The sequence below is a fragment of the Telmatherina bonti genome, assembly GCF_933228915.1.
Source record: "Telmatherina bonti genome assembly, chromosome: 4".
Taxonomy (NCBI): domain Eukaryota; kingdom Metazoa; phylum Chordata; class Actinopteri; order Atheriniformes; family Telmatherinidae; genus Telmatherina; species Telmatherina bonti.
Window position 1 is genome coordinate 21,598,125 of NC_136622.1, and position 17,832 is coordinate 21,615,956.

Sequence of the window (17,832 nt, forward strand, 5' to 3'; positions counted from 1 at the left end):
CTTTTTAACAAATTACATATTCAGTTACTGAAATGAAGGACGTTTTCAGCAGCTGTGGTGTTAATGTAATAATTTAATTGAGATAAAAATCAAATAGACCATACATGTTTGTTTTCTGTTCAGTGAAACTCCAGGTGCATTTATGGCATTTAGTTTATTATGAAACTTTTAAACATAAATTTTATTTAGAGGTTTAATCAACACAGAAAATTTTAAAATGCATGACAAAAGATTTTTGAACTAAAGCATTAAACGAAATAAAAACAAGTAGTCATCAATGTCAAAGTTTTATTTAATACAACTTTAGTAAATGCACTCTTTCATTCCACCACAACATATTTTAATCTGCCTAGAGCATAATGAGAATTTATTTTGTGAAAAAAAAAAAATCTAACTAACATATATTATTTTCAGCAGGTTTACTGATAACACTTAAGAAGATGCTTTATGTGTGCGTGATTCGTTTCAAAGCAGCTTGAAGAGATTTCTTTAGGAATGTCTCATTTAACATCAGACAGCTGGACAGTGACTGTTTATGTGCAGCAGTCACCTGGAAAACAGACAGATGCGTAATCAGAATTATTACAAATACTATACAACCCACCAATACAGCAAGCATGCATGAAATCATTTTGCAAACTTACATGGCTGCTATATTTGCTGAGAATTGTTAGCATCATTTTTGCAAACTTCAAAGACTTGGTGAAATGAGGAGCTTGGCTGATGAGTTGTTGGATTAACTGTGTGAAAACCTCTTCATTCAGCACAGGCTGGGGAGGCAAAAAACAAAAACACTTGACTCACTGATAGTGAACGTGATGATTTAGTGAATGAATGAATAAACAATGGATTACCTTGGAGTCTAGCAAGCTGTGGATAACGGAGAGCACTGTCTCACTCCAAGTAATTCTGAAGGTCATTCTAAAGTTCAAATAAACAAAAGACCAGCAAATAAATAAAACCAACATCAGAGATTTGGTAGCTAGGACCGAACACAGTATTTAAATGTTTATTCTTACTGGAGTACCAGCAGGCTGTAGTGGGAATCCAAACAGCCTTCTATCAGTCTGTTCAGAAGTTCTGCCTGTGGATGCCCTGAAAATGAAACATGTCTTGATAAGGAAATCACCTGATGTTGGGACCAAATACTGAATCAAGAGCCTTTCTGCCAGATTTCATTAATTTCAACGTCCTGTAATATGCGCTAGAAACAGAATATTAAATGAACATAAACTTGCGAACTGCTGCTCTGATGCTTCTGAAAACAGTCTGCTTTTGATTTCTTGTTTATATACACTATTTCTGATATCATCACAGCAGTATAAGGGACTAGTTACAGTTCTGGTCACAATTTTACATAAACATGTCCTTTTCTGCATTTTTCACAAAAGTGTTCTTAAAAAGTCCTTTTCATGATGACATAGACAAGTTACCAACTAGTCATAATCACGAAAACTTCTGAAATTTTCAGCATCACTGAATTACTCATCTAACCTGTATATGTTTTAATACATAAATAAACAAACAAAAATAATCACAATAATGTAAAAAGTGTGTGTTAAGCTAGTAATGTTGTTTCTGCCTCAGTGATTTTGACACAAAAAAGAAATCACCAAAAGACTCAATTATTTTGACTATAATATAAGACTATCTCAGTGCTTTAGCTCCACATTGAGAATTGTTTAAAACACTCAGCAGCAGCACCTGCACCTCACCTATGTTTTCCTCCTCCAACATTGACTCGATTAAAGCGTGGCACATGGGTCTGGGATAGCGGCTACACAGTGAAGTCACTGCTGTAACAAGACATCTGGAGGCTGGCTCTGACAGTGTGAGGACCTGTGAAGCACAGTAAAATAAAGATCTTGTCAGTACTGAACACATCAACTCTGTTTGTATCCTTGTTATATTCCAATATGGTACCTTCTCCAGCAAGAGGCTCTTGATGAGAGAAGTTGCAGTGCTGTAGCTCAGGTCAGGAGAGAGGGACAATATACTGTTGCACAGTTTCGTTAGGGTGTGCTCAGGTAAATCAGGCAATCTCAACATGTTACAGAAGACCTCCACCTACACAAACAGATTACGTCACTTCACACTTAGTTAAAATAATACTCCCATCAGTAGCATAACTAAACAAATTTATTAGATTGCAACAATCTAATTATTTTGAATATGCATATTTGATATGATATTGATATGCATATTTTGAAGACATACTTGACTTGTATTACAATTGTTCAGCACTTTGAACACATCTGTGGAGCTTTGATCCCACTGAAACATAAAGTAGCAGAAAACAGTAGTAGTACAAGATGTCCAAATCAGTCTCAACTGCAGTCGTTATAGGACAGAAGATTCTTATTACCTCAGACTGACTCTCCAGTAACTCCCGAATTTGAAGAAAAGAGACCTAAACAGACACAAAGACAATAGATTAGTTTTATTACCGTGATTTTAGTCTGTTTCTAGCACACTAACGAGAAATAATTAACTGTTTAAAATGTTCTTTCATGGTATAAAAACAGCCCAAAGTTTGTTCACCTTAATGTCTTCAGGCAGGACATCACAGAGACTGTCTGATGCAGGCGTTTCTGCAGGAGCAGCGCTTTCAGATGCTTTTGGTGTCGTCTCTTCTTCTGCACTAACAGACTCATCAACTTCCAACTTCATTCGCTTACTCTGTTGTCCCGTTTCTTCTACATCAGAGTCCAGATGGACAAAACTGCCTCTCCTTTTTCTTTGTGTTCCCAGTTCAGCTAAATCAGATGTGCTTTGAGATTCAGAGCTTATCATTTGACTGCTGAAGCACTTGGCCCACCCTCCAGTCACTTCAGAACCAAGCAAGCACTCTGATACCTCTTGTAGCCTTTGACTGCATGCTTTGGTGTATAAAGGCTCATCAGGTTGAGTCCCTAGTTTTCTCCTCAGCTGTCTACACAGAGCAGTAACCCAGGGGTTTGGATGAGAATCCTGGCTGAGACAACTCAGCAGCTGGAGGATGGTGGTTTCAGGTAGAACAGAGTGTACTAGATAGATGAAAAGCAGCAGGTTTTGTTTGAATGATGCTGAAAACAGGCAGACGTTGGGTTTACTAAAAGAGATTAAGAGGAAAAAAGGATTTTAAGTTAAAACATGTTATTTTAGTCTAACACAAACTTAGTTTAGCATCTTCCAATAAAGATCAAGTTTTTTTTTTTCTGTTGCCACTTTCTGAACATTACAGCCATTTGAGAAGCTGGCCACTCAAAATGAAAAAAAATACTAAGAAGCCATTTTTTTTTCATGCAGTAGGCGTACTATAATACGACCAATATAGGTTACCCCCCCCTAAAAAAAAAAAAAAAAAATCAGTATCACATTGATGTCCCACAATAGTGTCAGACAACTAGGATACTTTTTTTTATCATAATCCAAAACAAACTGGTTATAAACAGGAAAATGCATAAAGGATATTTCCTTCAACTGGTCCACTCAACTTCTATTGGTCTCTGGACAAGCTGATGTACTCAATAAAAAGGGATGCAAATATTTGACAAAGTCAGCTGCTTATCATGTTAATTTGTTCTTTTCCCCCCATTTAACAGTGTAACCACTGTCAGCTGTAGTTCTGATTTTTCAGCAAGATCATTTTAAATGTTTTACAGTCGCTGGCCCTGAAGTTAATCTTTCATACAAAGTTAACCAGAGCTAGATTTTCTTGATTGGGTTTACCAGGACGATGTGAAAACATTGTTCTTCCTGGAACATTAAAAGGTGTTAGTTTTTTGTCACTTTATACCTCAACTTGCCCTTTTGGAAAATGCATTAATGTTAAGTTTAAAGTGTTGTTAACTGAACTCATAAGACAATGTTAAGCTGCTAGAATACATGGCGGTAGATTAATTGGTTAAGAGCAGTAGTCTCTATGGCAACAAGTGCCAAAGCGATGCTGCCAAGACAAACCATCAGAAAGAAATCTAGTACCACATTTCTCCAAGGGAGGCCAGTGTCATTGCACTTACACGACAAGTGGCCCAGTTTCTGGATCTGGGCATGATATTTCATCCTGACACAGTGTTTCAATAAGATTACTGAGTGAGAAGTCCGGGTTTGCCCGCTGCTGCCTGTGGAAGACTGTCAGGGCTCTGTGAGCCCCCGATGCTCCAGACATCAGCGCCTGAAGCAGCAGCCTCGACTTCGCGTCAAGGCGACTCAGACATACAGGAGCTGACAATTTGGAGAAGTGTTGCATGTCTGCCCGGTTCTTCTCGACTTGATAAGTCGTGCACCCGCCACTTTGACATTTCTTCTTTTGTGCTTTAAAGACCAGCCAACCATTACATGAACACTGCCACCTAGTGGAGCACTGGATACAGCACAGCAGGCCCAGGAAACAACTTAGTGATAGCATTTATCTCCTGTTTGCTGCCTGTTTAAGCAAACAAGCCAGCAATACATAAATAAATATACACAAAAAATAATAAAATTTCCCTTAATGCCCAAAAGGATTTAACTGGAAGGTCAATCAACAAATCACACCTATTAGGTGAGACAACGAGTGAAACATTTTTATTTTCTGTGTACAGGTACAACTTGTTTAAAAGAAATAAAATCCTAATTTTATATTCTTGACAGTTTTTGGGAAAATATGAGTCATGGCAATTATTTGATGCAGATGTCAATTTGGGACCATTAGAAAGGAGGGGGTTAATTACAAGATATAGCAAATAAAAAAAAAAAACATCCATAACACTTTTTTAAAAAAAACCAACCAACCAAAAAAACAAAACAAAAAAACAACCCTATCGCTTTAATTAGTGGGACAATCCAAATCGAGCACTCAAATATGTGTAGTGGTAAAAGGAGGAAAATCACCTCTACAATTTGCATGAAACACTAAAGCTGTGGCTGGCTGTATTAAACCCAAACAAGAAAACGTGAACTACAAGATCAGGGAGAGGAATTCGAGATGTTGAAATCTGCTGTCAAACTTTGTGACGTGAAGATCCAAGTGTAAACATGCACTTCTTACCACACCATAGAACATAATTTCACAGTTAGTTCCTTTCTGGTTATAGGAATGCTGAAGAGATTCTGCTGCAGTGTGACCAATCCAAAGACCTGAACACTTGGCTCAACAAGGGGCATGACTGAAATCCCTGATCTTGAAAAAAAGCTTCTAAAAATAAAGGTGGGTTTCTTACAAGTTCCAAGAAGACAGTGAAGTCCAAATACAGCCATGTATTTTGACTTCAGTACTTCTGGGGACAGCTTTGATTTTTACAGCCACATTCAGCATTTCATGCAATGACAGAACAAAGAGGCTCACATGCCATACTCCTCAGACAGATAAAAGGGAAAATCCTCGTCATCGGTATCGTCATCACCACCAAGGAGGGTCATTGTTATGAAAAAACTAAGCAGGTCTAGGTCATCATCTTCATCATCTGAGAGATACTTTGGGAAGAAAGAGGAAAGCAATTAGTCTAACTTTACCTGTATATGTCAAAACTTTACCGAAATTTTTTCAGCACAGTTAAGAAAACAAAAGATGACCTGTGTACTTACTGAAAATGCAATGCGATTTGGACGTTTAACGTGTCGATAAAGGCACTCCGTTTTGAAGGGACAACATCCATTTCGGTCATAGAAACAGCATCTTTTCTTACTGAGATCAGAGACAAAAGAAAAGTTTAAGGGTTTTGACTGCACATGTGCATCTCAGTTTTTTTAAGAGCTAAAGATTGGGGGGAAAAAAAGTTTAACTAGTTTTCTTACTAGTTTTTTCTTTAAAAAAATAAATAAATAAATAAATAAATAAATAAAGGAACTAGTAAATTTTTGTCAGAGTCCAAATGCTAAACATGTTTTGAGTTAATATTAAAAAAAAAAAAAAAAAAAAAAAAAAAAAAAAGAAGAACTTAAAGATAAATCAGATTTGTCTTAATAATCCCAAAAGGCTAAAAACGCAGTAATGTTATTTACAATTTGGAATTTTGGTTGTTAACGTGAAATAAATATAGTCTAGGAGGAAAAATAGCTGTGGCTTCGATTGTGAAGAAGATATAGTATAGCAGTTCAGCAAAGATAAAAATATTTACAGCTACGTAACACACTAGGGGTAAACGTGGGATAAATTATCGTGCACAATGACACTTAAATTCAGAAAAAGTTAGGAATTCAACATGTACTTACATTATTGCAGATTAGTTTTAACATATAAAATAAACTAATGTAATGAAATTAACCTTAAACATGCAAAAGACGTAGCCTAATGGATGGAAGAGAACTCTACAAATTTAAGAATGTCATATCTCAAAGGATGAATAAGTGACTTATGAATGGCACACACAAAAGCATTAAATGAGAGCAGCCTTTGGCAGAAGTCATTTCTAAACTGTCACTGTATAAGAGCAAAAAGTTAAACTGCAGCTGGGAACACTTCAAGAAGGAAATGTCAGCCACCTACAGCCTATAATGTAGTGCAGCAATCATAACTGAATCTTACCTTGATTTCTCCTTGAAAGCAGCAATAACACTCTCCTTTGCAGGACCTTCAACCCAATATTTGTTAGGCACATAAAAGGCAGATCTCACTCGGCACTGTGGGCAGGTCCTGAAGTATGAAAAGCACACAGAGATGTCAGGTCAAAACCTTTCATGTTTTATTGACTTTCTGTTGCAACAAAAACATACCTTACAACATCTGGCCCAAATTCTTTTGTTTTCCTCCAGGTTGAGATGCATTCAAGACAGAAGGGATGATTGCAGTTTGGCAAGATCCCAAAAACATGGCCTCTCTCATCTGGCTTTTCATAGACTTTTTCCATGCAGATGCCACAGGTCACGTCCTTACTCTGCAGGAAGGCCTCCATTTCCTCCACTTTACTTTTAGGACTGGCGGTCGGAGCAGCAGCAGCAGCCCCATCCTCTTGCATTTCAGTTGAAGAGGTCCCCTAGAAATAACATTACAGTCAACAAACAAAACCCAGGGTCAAGGTAGTTTTTGATTTATCGTCTTACAAAAATATTCACTAAATTGGAAGCAAACCTCATCTTTCCCATGACTGGCACTTGCTTGAGCAATCTCTGAGCTCCTAATAGACTCAAAATCAGTTTCTGCAAAGGAATAATCAAAATCAGAAATGATCATTTTTAGACCGTTTTGGATGTGATACCGATACACACACAAAAATGGACCATACCTTGTGAATGCTCTTCTATAATATCTTCAGGTAGGTGCCCAACATCAAGCTGAGTATTTGAGGTATTAACTGCAGACTCTGATCCACTGCGCTTCTGCCTGGACATTACATTAGTCCGCAGAAGAGCTGGTTCTGACCCTCTTCTTTCAGATGGAGCACGAGTTGCACTGGATGAGATGGCAGGCACTGAGCCCCTTCTACTATTAACAGCTGTCCCAACAGGTTGAAGGACATGGAGATACCTGGTGGTAGGAAAAAAACAACACTAACCTACCTTCATTTTGTTTTTAAATTTTTTTTTTTTTTTTAAAAAGGGGGTTGGGTGGGGGCATACATACCTGCAGCGCTCACCATACCAGCATCCACCTTTTTGAAAGTACCTACATATTTGGGACGACTGTGTGACAGTCCATTCATGTCTGTAATTACATCTTGCACCAAATCTGCAATAGCCATTTAAGAAATGTCTGCAATGAAGAGAGAGATGTCACTTTACACACTTTGCCCCATATGACTGTCAAAGGTTCAAACTCCCACCCATTTATCCTTTAACTGGATGTATTTAACAGGTATAATTAAAATACTAGAAGTTTAAAGCAATAAGCAAGTGGACAGGCCTTAAAAACAGCTTTGCATTTGGGAATTTAAGTTTCAGATCAAAATCAGTCTCGTGCAGGCCTTTTTCTTTTATTCTCCAAGTACCAGTGACAATTGTCCTACCTAAAAAAATATTCAAAAAGCAGAAACGGGATGCCAACTTTTTAAGGACACCATCACATTTTCTGATACCACACACGGTAATAACAAAGGAAGACCAGAAAAAGGAACAGACATCCACTCACACCATACTTTAATTTTGAGGCACTATTGTATTATTTGGAAAATAAAGAACTTCAAAATAGTTACTGAATAACATTGTGATGTTTTGAATCAGCAGGCACCTGAAAAATAGCAGGTATTTAACTAAAAACCGCGAATCAATTTAACATTAGTTATAAACTGAGGAGACATTTGCCATATTACAGGGTAGATAGAGCAGAGAATAATTATGCCAAGTTCTGTTTCTCTGTTTTGTTTTGTTCTACAGTCTATGGTTTGTTATTCCCAACGAACCAGAAAAGCTTGTTCATAGCTAAACATTGACATTTAAAATCTATTTTCTTTTAAAATTGTAGAGAAATATGAAAAGTGCAGAATGTGCATTCTAACACTTAACAGGCATCTGGTGCAAAACAGACATATTCACAGTTATTTCACACCAAAAATACCAAAAGCAACAAATTTAAAAGAAAATAACTAGACTGGAAGATTTCCTGCGATTTTCTCATTTGTAAAACGCACGTGGAGACCGAAAACCGTCTGAAAACAACAACAACAGATTCTTTAGCCTCTTTGGTAGTACAACAAACAATAAGAGAGAACTTGCTACAATCGTCCAGCTTTAATTAAGATAAATAACAAAGAAGAATCTCAGAATATTTTGGTTTTAAAGTTTGGAAGAAGGGTGAAAAGCAAAAAAGTCCTTTTACCGTTTGATACCGTTGCTAAGTCCAAGTTAGCCATCCCAACTTCCGGATAATACTTGATCGCCATGCAAGCCCCAAGTTGCTTCAAATTTACCACTTGAAGTGCTAAAATTTATAACAACACATGCCAAATCTCTTCCCACTTGATCGAAATATTCACTACTGTCACTCAGTTCATTTTAAACGATTTCTTGTTATCTTAAAGACCATATTTAAGGGTATCTGAGCTGTTTCTTCATAAATACTTAATGCTTTTCTGTCTGCTACATTTTCTGATGGTTTCTGCTTACCTACAGATGCTTCTATTACGAGTCGAGTCCATATTCTGTATTTTGAGCCAACCGCCAAACAAGACACCCTCCTTACTAAATAGTTCACAGCTGGTTATTCTTACTAATTAATATGGCAACGAACCAATAAAAGCTGGACGCTTGCGTTCGGCGTTACGTACTCCACATCCTATTGGCCCACAAGTGTGTCAATCAAATCATATGACCTTAAATTAAAACACTCGTTTCAAAATAAAGCAGTTACACATGGCAATATCATAAATAATATTTTGAACGGCTCAATAATAAAAAGGAAAGAGAATTATTATTTCTATTAGACTTTATACGTGGAAAAACCCACTAAACTGTAATTTTAGATAGTTTACATGACAGTTTGGTAAAAACGATTTCAAGTCACAAAAAGTTTTTGAACGTAAATCCAACAGTTACAGATGCAAAGAGGTAGCTTACACATGCTTTTTTGGTGTAATTTCTTGCTTTATCAAACCACCTTTGCTAACATGGCACACTGCATGTCATATCAATTAACAATGTGCACAAATGTCATGAATTAAGGCAAAATTTCAGGGATTTGATGAAATGGTGGCATAATCATATTAGAGGTAGATGTGAATCAAGACAAGTAAGAATAGAGAGGAGACTGCTTAAGTGCGCGCCACAGCTGGCATGAAGTCTTTTTGGAGTACAATAATTATAAGAAATAATATGAGTAACCTTTGAAAATGCCTATTTGGGCAAATGTACAGCTGTTATACAAACCAGACACACAAAGGAAGTAGTAATCTATGATTGTGTATATGTTGAATATAAAAACAGCACAATAATAAATTCTGGATATCAACTTTCAATCATCAAATTTCCAAGAAAACATATTATGGTTCAGTATGCTGGTTTAAATTCAACTCTGCTGCACCGCAGAATCCAAATTTCTATGAAAGAAAGATTTGTTGGTTGGCTTGATGATATATTTGGTAGGAACTAAACTAAAACAATACCTGACACATACACTTAATACATGAAAAAAGATAATTCATGTTTTGCCCTTTACAAATGTGATCAACAATTACAAATATTTAGTAACAAAATTACACAAATACAACACTAACCAAATCCAGAGCATGGCAATGTTTTGTTTTTTTTTAAAAAAACCAAAAAAAAAAAACCCCAAACAATGGTGTTACTTGAATTTTAGAGGGTTTTGTGTTTATAGTGTCAGACTTGAAAGAGAAACTTGTGCAGCACAGTCCAAAAATAATCATTTGGGCAGATGGCTTCAAGACAAAACCTAAGTAACTTGGTTCTCACATTTATTGACAAATGGAAATTGTATTGCACAGACGGTTCCACTGAGAGCCCTCCACACTGCTGGCGCCAGCCCAGTTTGTTGTTTAACCAAATGGCAAAATGGTTGTTATTAACGATGAATATGATGATCATAATGATGTAAACAATTCGCAATTTGTGCATCTTCAGCTTAACTGAAAGCCAGAACAATTACAATCATTCCAGCAAGAAACAAAAACATATATCTCTTTGCCAGTTCAACAATGCCATTGGTGTAAGAACATAAAATGCTTTCCCTTTGCAGCAAAGCAGAGGCAAGGTGAGAAACAAGCAGCTCTAAACACTGCTCTGGGGTCAGTTTTGCTCTGAGGACGAAACAGGAACAGCCTCTTTAAGAAAAAATATCACTCTTCCTGTTAAGTGACCGTTATGGGAATCTAAGGCTTGTAGCAAAATAATCCAGATGCTCATTGCACGCAACCAAACATACACACATTACTGTGCTGAGGGCAATGCTGACATTGTGAAGACATTGCTGATTCCTTTAGCCCTACCAAGTGTATTTGCTTCATCTGCATGTTGAAAAAAAGCCATGCACATTTGTGGAACAGTGCTCGAACCGGACGCAGTGTGTTGTTATAACTGTAGATTCAGTCTGTAACAGTATTGCTAAAATCAGTCTGTGCTGGAGATTCCTAATACATGTCTTTGTAGATCTCCTGTAGTAAAGGGTGGAGCGAGGTCTCTGACTCAGTCTTTTTGATCTTTTGGACAAGCTGAGCGTTCTCAGTAACCAACTGACGAAGGTCAGCCATCTTCTGAAGCAGCTTAGGGAAGAGGTAGAGAGAGTCAGAGTGGTTTGCTTGGAGATGGAGGTCGAGGGCCTGGAGGATGTTGTCCTGACTCTGCTCCACCTGCTTCACGTTCATTAACCCCGGACGATCTGAGGAGGCAAAAAAAAAAAACGTGTTACAATGAGTAACAATTTATGCTGAGCAACTGAGCAAGGCTTTTATTACTGAGTAATTAGCCTTTACGTCAAACACTGATATTGAATCAACCATCTGATAACAACAATATATGACAACATTTCTGAACCTGGGCTTTTATCAGCAGGATTACATGCACATTCTCTGTTGAAGCAGAGCTGCTCTGGACTTTGTAGCGCACCTATTTTCATTTGAAAATCATAATAAAAATTCACTAGTAATCATTTTCAACATAAAACATTCTAAAGAAACCTTCCACTTTGCAGATTTGACTTTTCTTGTTTACTGGTTTTGCTCAAATATTGACAGTTGATGTCATGAAACATCATAATGCTTAATAATCATTTAATTAATCAACTGATTGCTTGATCCCCCCCCTTTATTTTTTTAATTTTTCTAAAGGTGGATTTAACTTAATGGAAAGCTGCACAGTGCCGACTAAACGCGATCCATGAAGAATTTCATGCATGTAAATTAAAAAAGTGTTTTCATCTTTCACACATGTATCAAAATATTACAAAGTTAGAACTCGGGGAGCAAAGCAGCAGTTTTCTGACTGGGCAGTCGCTTTCCTCCTGCAGTTCTGTCTGATATGACAGAACTTGGCCTGATTGGTTTAAAGTTTCACCGACAAACATGACATCCAGAATTTTACCCTAACAATTTCAGGCCGGGATTGTCCTGAAAGGATTTTTTCCAGTAGCATTCAATTTGATTTAATCTGTTCTTTCTTGGAGCTATTTTAAAAACATACCTGCAGCTGAACTTCAGTCTTAATTTTCAGTAAGTTAGTTTCAAAACTTATTTAGTAGAGAAGTTTGTCAAATTTATTTTCACCCTCTTGACTTTATTTTTATATTAGGTTAAATGTAAAGCCTAAGTCTTTCATAGAACTGATCACTGCTCCATTAGCTATGCTTTGAGTTACTTAGAAGCTATCAGACTGACTGGGATATAGGAATGTATGAGTAATACTTACATAACCGCTAACCATTAAACCATGATGGTTTCCTAGAGAGTTACTTAAGATTTAACGACATATCTGATAAAAGGCCAAATTAACCTTACACCATACCTGAAAATGTCTTTACTAAAATATTTACAGATATATAAACCTGATTGGATCTCACACAACAAAAAGTGTAAAATATGTAAAATGCTGGCAACATAAAATTCCAAGACTTCTTCACCCACAGTTCATGTTGACCATCAGGTCAGTTGAAACCCCTGCACCCAATACCTGATTTACAGTCACGCTAGAACAAATAATGCGGCATGCAGAAACATGCAATAAATTAAACAGCTGGTATGTCTTCAAATTTGATCACTCCAGCTTTACTGAATGGCTCATAAATTCAGTTCACAGACTGAGAGTGGGAGAGGACTTTTCAGATCCAGCAGAAGGTGCTTTAGAAATTTACCAAAATCTTCATTGTTTAATATCTTGTTAAACTAGCAGTAAACTTTTGTATTTGCAAGGTGAATGGAAGACGAAAACCAGGAAAGTCAACCTGAGCAAAGTTAGCAGCATGAACGCATCTGAGAAGTTGTGTGTGGAAGTGGTTTGGGTTATACAAAAAGAAATAATAGCTCTTTGTTGGCTCTGTTAAAGGCAGTTGTTCTTCTCTACACTGAAATGAAATCTGAGGTTTCAGCTGACAGCTCACCATCCAACTGAGGCAGTGGATACACCGCAGATGAGCAGAGAAAGTCAAACGTCCAGGCATGTATGAAAATTGTGAAAATGTAAACACCTATACCATTTTTGTAAAAAATGACATCTGTTACAGACAAACCAAACTCAATAGTTCTTGATACTTCACCAGCAAACCTCTCAGTCTCACCTCCACAGAGAATAATGGCAGCAACAAATAGGGCCAGGTCACTGTCATCCAACTCGAGAGCATTAAACTTGACAGCAAACTCAAACTTGGGCTCCATGATCTCATTGAAGGGCTTCCTTAAGCTGCGCAGAAACTCTCTCGTCACAAAGCCTTTGCCATTGGCCACCAGTAGTCCATCTTTGTTCATGAGGGATGGCAACATGGCGAAAATGGCTTCATGAACGCCATACTTGAGCAAAGTTACCTGCAGAAACACAGAATTGGAGGTCCATTTGTGTATTGTAGAAAGACACACACAGGCAAACATTTCGTTGGGGGGACTTACCTGGTCATTAAGGAAGAGGTCCACGAACCCTGGAATGCACTTGGCAAACTCTGTGAGCTCTCGTACAGTCTCCACCGTAGTGCACTGGCAGCGGTAGAATACGTGAACTCCTATCTCCTTGGTCAGAGGTGCACCTGGAACTAACTGGCTCCACACTAAACCACTTTCTGCTTTCCAGAGCGTGTCCATGTCATAGATCACAAATGGCTGACAGAGGGGAAAGATATATACATTTCTAACCATTTGTAATTGTAAAAACTTCAAACTAGTGTTCTGCTGGTAAGAAATTTAAGAACGACGATATATTGACAATCTGTACAAAAACAATACTGAAAATGCCAAATAAATTAAGTTACTTTGTGGCTCTCTTTTAAATTTTCAGATGCATTTCAGAAAAAACAAATAATTTACTGTCAATATGAGTTTGTGAGGGTCCAAATGCGGAAAGTTGTGCTCAATTCTGTTGTATACTGTACTATTTCTATCAAAAGCCAGAGCAGTTAGCACAACATCCTGACAAGAGATGCAACATCATCCACTTTAAACTCTTGGATTTATGTGTATCTAAATGGGGAAAAAACTAAAGGGAGAAAAACCAGAGAAAAAAAAAAGTAAAAAGATAATTTGCTATTAGTGAATTTTAAGTATTACTGTATAAACCTGAGGTGTGATTGTTAGAAAACTTACGGAGGTGCTGCTGGTTTTGCCTGTCAATATGCTGCGGGCCCTCTTCTTAGTCATACTGAGGTTCTTCAAGTAAGCTGTGTTGACCTGTTTGGCCAAGGTCTTTAGGTCTGAACCACCTGGTTTGCTGAGGTTCACCTCCTCTGCAAGAAGGCCTGCGACCAGCTTCTTCCTTTCTGCCTCAGGCATACGTCCATACCGGATTGCTGGGCAAACACATAATCCCAACATTTATTCTGATTGAATATTCACATAACGAACAAGTAAAGACAGTTGTTTTTTGGGTTTTTATTAGGATAATAAACATTTAATTATTCACAAACAAACTATGAAGATAGGTACTTTTTTTTTTTTTTTTTTTTAACCACACATTCTGTAAAATTATACTAATCAAAACCCATATTGGATACTTTTGTTAATCAAGTTCTGGATTTTATTTAACATAGTAAATCATAGAAATAAAAGCTAATTTCATTCTCACCATCATGAGACATCCCCAAAGACAGGCACTTCTGGAAGCGGCAATATTGGCACTTGTTGCGATTCTTCTTCTGAATCTTGCAGGAACGCTCGCAGCGCTCATATTCCAGTTTCATTCGAACAGTCCGACGGAAAAAGCCCTGAATCAGAAACAACACATCTGCTTCAGCAACTCACGCTGGTGAGAACGAAAAGTGCTGCTGTCAAACTTTCTAATCTTACTCAGACATTCTGTGGCTATACACAAACTGTGTTACCTTGCAACCTTCACATGCATGTACACCATAATGGAAGCCAGAGGCCTTGTCCCCGCAGACCTTACACTCCACACTGATACCAGACCCTGTATTGTCTTCTCTGCCAAGACGCAGCTGTTCTGACAGCGAGGGGGATGTAGTCTGGGAAAGGTCTGCATTTAAAAAACAAATATGATAATTATTATTATATGCAAGAATATCAAGTCTTATGAATTATGCTTTGCGTCTAATTATGTTATCTTCATATTTTGGGAAATATAGTCAGAAGATTTTACCTGTGTAGCTGGATGACGCACAACTATTCTGCTTGTTGTGATTGTTCTCTTGATCTTGAACCTCTTTCTGTTTTTTCTTCTGGTCCCTTTTAAGGCCTTCACAAGCAAGCTCTTCCTCAATTTCTTCCTCATCTTCACTTTCCCTGGTCTTTAACTCTTGAAGGTCCGTCAGCTCTGACACACTTGTCCCCCCACAGCTGTCTGAGCCTCCAGATTCTCCTTCTGGTGGCGTCCACCTGACATCAGCGGTGTCACGGGGGGACTTGGGCTCGCTGCAGCCATTTACCTTGTCATGCTGCTCGGTGGCAGTTTGCTGAAACTCTTCCATGGTTCCTGCTGAAGCGGACTCAGTGGCTAATCGCTTGTCACGTAGCCATCATGGTTGATTTAGCTAAAAACAGAGGGTTTTTGTTTTCATGTTAGAAGAAATATTAAAATAACAATGTATACCCAACATGTTGCAATATATACAAAGTTAGACTGAACAGCTGCTAACACTTATGTGGGTCCAAATGCCTGCATATCATGGAGCTCGCTATCCAGCATATGATTCAGCACATTAGCGGTTTACAGTCCAATTCAATGTTATCAAAACGCCTCCTAAAACATCAGTTTTCATACAAGCATGCTGGTAAACACACACGTGATTTTTTTTTATCTGCTTTTAGTTTGGTAATACCTACAAAGAATGCATTTATTAATCTTTTACTGTGTGTTTGTTTGGTTGTCCCCCAGTCAGTCAGTTGCAACTGGTTTTGTTTGAGCAGCCAGTGAATGCCCTTGACAGTCTAAGGCTTTCACTGTGATATAAACATACTGTCATCTGGATTATCTGTGGAGCACTTCTAACAGACAAATAAAGGCTAAAAAAACACTAAAATTGTCAGTTTTCTGAAACCTTAATAGTGGCGTTGGTGATAATGCATAAAAAAATAAAAAGATCTACAAATTTACATGCAAAATCATCCAATGAAACAGCGTTCACTTTTTTGCCCAAGACAACTTCCACATGTTTTAACTATCATGTAATAATCTGTGTGTTTGATATTAATCATATAATTTTAAAATAAGGACTGAAAACCCATTAATCAAATAAAAAAGGTGCCTGTTTTAACAGTTTTTAGTTTGACTTTTCCACATCCTGAACATTTCCAGATTTCCTCTGTCTTTACTGCAGCTCAGAGACATCTGTATTATTGTTTGCCTCAGGTCCATGGCAGGGTGCTCAGTGAACTTGGTGGTGGCTTTAAGGGGAAAGGGTGCTTGCACTGTGTACACACTGTGCAGCTCTGAAGCTGGTGGAGGCGGTGGGGCAGCAGAGTGGGGGTAATATTTTTACCCCACGGCCCCCTAGTGGATTAATCTGCTTATGTGTGTAGCTTTGAGCTATGAAAAAATCCCTCAAATTCTGCATTTTATGAAGCAGATTTTAATAAGAATAATACAATTATATGGTGTCCAAAGGCGGAAAGTATAGTTGACTACATTCTCGGATGTTTTAGAGGAAAAAAAAACCCACCGGATGTTGAAGGTGTTGAGACTAGTTCAATGGACAACCTGTCACACTGGTTCTCGGAAGTATCGGCTAACTTACCGGGGACTGAGCGACTTTAATAAATGAAAGGCAGGCCAAGTTACAAACACGTCTGACATCGAAGTTTCTTAACAGACATTTAACACTATGAAACCAGCACTGAGCTCTTCTTGGTTGCCTGTCGGCCGTCTTGCCTATCGGCTCAGTTAGCTAACTCCGCCAGGGAGCTACTAACCTTGATGTTGACTGAGTATTCTCATTAGCTAGCTGTTAGCGCAGCTAACCCACTTTTCACTGTGTTCCTTTAAATAAGGTTTGCTGGGTTCAAAGTTAGCTTACCTCTCCCAGTAGTGCCGCTGGTTAAGAGGATGTTTACGCTATGGCAACCAACTAAAACAAACAGAGAGCGAAAACAGTCCCGTCCAGAAGTGATCGGCTGCTGACAAGTTGTTTGGAGTCACCACCAGCAGGGAGTAGGCTAATAGCAGAGGCTAACGTCAGACTGCTAACTAACATAAACTTGGACACATTCAGGCCTTCATGTAAACTCCGGGCTGTTAAACTAGTGAGCATTTGAGAAGAGGAGAAGCAGTGTTGTTGCCGTTGTTTGAAACATAAAACATGCAAATTAGCTAAATTAAATCGTAATCCCTCCCAGTCTCTCTTTCTCTCCCAGTCTGCTGCTCCCTGCTTTGCTTTTACTCTGCTTTCCTTTGCTTTGCTTCACTCCCCCTTTCCTCCTCCTCCTCCTCCTGTCACATGTCAGCGCCCCGCACGCACGTACACACGCACACACACATACACTCACACACACACACACACACACACACACACACACACACACACACACACCACATTGGATCACGCAAACAGCTCAGTGTGCCTCAAAAGTAGAAAGCCCTTCTTTACTTTATGCACAAATACAGATTTTCACATTCTTATTAATAGATAGTTTCAATACTACAAACCACATAAACAGAATATAGATTATTTTATTCTTTGAGGGAAATTATTGGAAAAAAAAAAAAGGAAAAAGAGTGCGTTTGTTAAGATTTTTGTATTTTTGCTTTAATTTTTCACCACAATGTTTTAACCAATTTGTTGCCAAAATTACCAATTTGACAGACTTGTTCAACCAAACCAATCAAAGCAGAAAACCA

At 38.0% G+C, this 17,832-nt stretch overlaps 3 protein-coding genes across 3 annotated transcripts; all 3 read right to left on the bottom strand.

Moving 5' to 3' along the window:
* Positions 1-413: 413 nt before the first annotated feature.
* fance (FA complementation group E) lies at positions 414-4,231 on the bottom strand (the record flags this gene model as incomplete). Its single annotated transcript, XM_079238493.1, has 10 exons — positions 414-550; positions 645-770; positions 855-921; positions 1,020-1,095; positions 1,716-1,839; positions 1,924-2,067; positions 2,218-2,274; positions 2,366-2,410; positions 2,542-3,091; positions 4,002-4,231. The coding sequence occupies 10 exons, from the start codon at positions 4,229-4,231 to the stop codon at positions 446-448; spliced, it is 1,524 nt and encodes a 507-aa protein (XP_079094619.1). The 3' UTR covers positions 414-445.
* A 654-nt stretch (positions 4,232-4,885) lies between these two features.
* Positions 4,886-9,092, bottom strand: mkrn4 (makorin, ring finger protein, 4). The gene is made up of 8 exons (XM_079238494.1): positions 9,001-9,092; positions 7,523-7,651; positions 7,185-7,426; positions 7,031-7,098; positions 6,676-6,935; positions 6,488-6,595; positions 5,548-5,647; positions 4,886-5,436 (listed from the first exon to the last, which is right to left on the bottom strand). The coding sequence occupies exons 1-8, from the start codon at positions 9,030-9,032 to the stop codon at positions 5,305-5,307; spliced, it is 1,071 nt and encodes a 356-aa protein (XP_079094620.1). The 5' UTR covers positions 9,033-9,092; the 3' UTR covers positions 4,886-5,304.
* Positions 9,093-9,468: 376 nt separating this feature from the next.
* ppardb (peroxisome proliferator-activated receptor delta b) lies at positions 9,469-17,389 on the bottom strand. The gene is made up of 8 exons (XM_079239243.1): positions 17,012-17,389; positions 15,139-15,529; positions 14,864-15,015; positions 14,608-14,746; positions 14,130-14,332; positions 13,443-13,649; positions 13,118-13,361; positions 9,469-11,227 (listed from the first exon to the last, which is right to left on the bottom strand). The coding sequence occupies exons 2-8, from the start codon at positions 15,464-15,466 to the stop codon at positions 10,980-10,982; spliced, it is 1,521 nt and encodes a 506-aa protein (XP_079095369.1). The 5' UTR covers positions 15,467-15,529; positions 17,012-17,389; the 3' UTR covers positions 9,469-10,979.
* Between the last annotated feature and the right edge of the window lie 443 nt (positions 17,390-17,832).

Coding starts and splice junctions, on each gene's coding strand:
- mkrn4 (XM_079238494.1), bottom strand. CDS start 9,032: ATGGACTCGACTCGTAATAGAAGCATCTGTAG. Junction 6,596..6,675: donor TTTGGGCCAGATGTTGTAAG/GTATGTTTTTGT, acceptor TTCATACTTCAG/GACCTGCCCACAGTGCCGAG. Junction 5,437..5,547: donor CAAATCGCATTGCATTTTCA/GTAAGTACACAG, acceptor TTCTTCCCAAAG/TATCTCTCAGATGATGAAGA.
- ppardb (XM_079239243.1), bottom strand. CDS start 15,466: ATGGAAGAGTTTCAGCAAACTGCCACCGAGCAGCATGACAAGGTAAAT. Junction 15,016..15,138: donor TGCGTCATCCAGCTACACAG/GTAAAATCTTCT, acceptor TTTTAAATGCAG/ACCTTTCCCAGACTACATCC. Junction 14,333..14,607: donor TTTGGGGATGTCTCATGATG/GTGAGAATGAAA, acceptor GTGTTTGCCCAG/CAATCCGGTATGGACGTATG.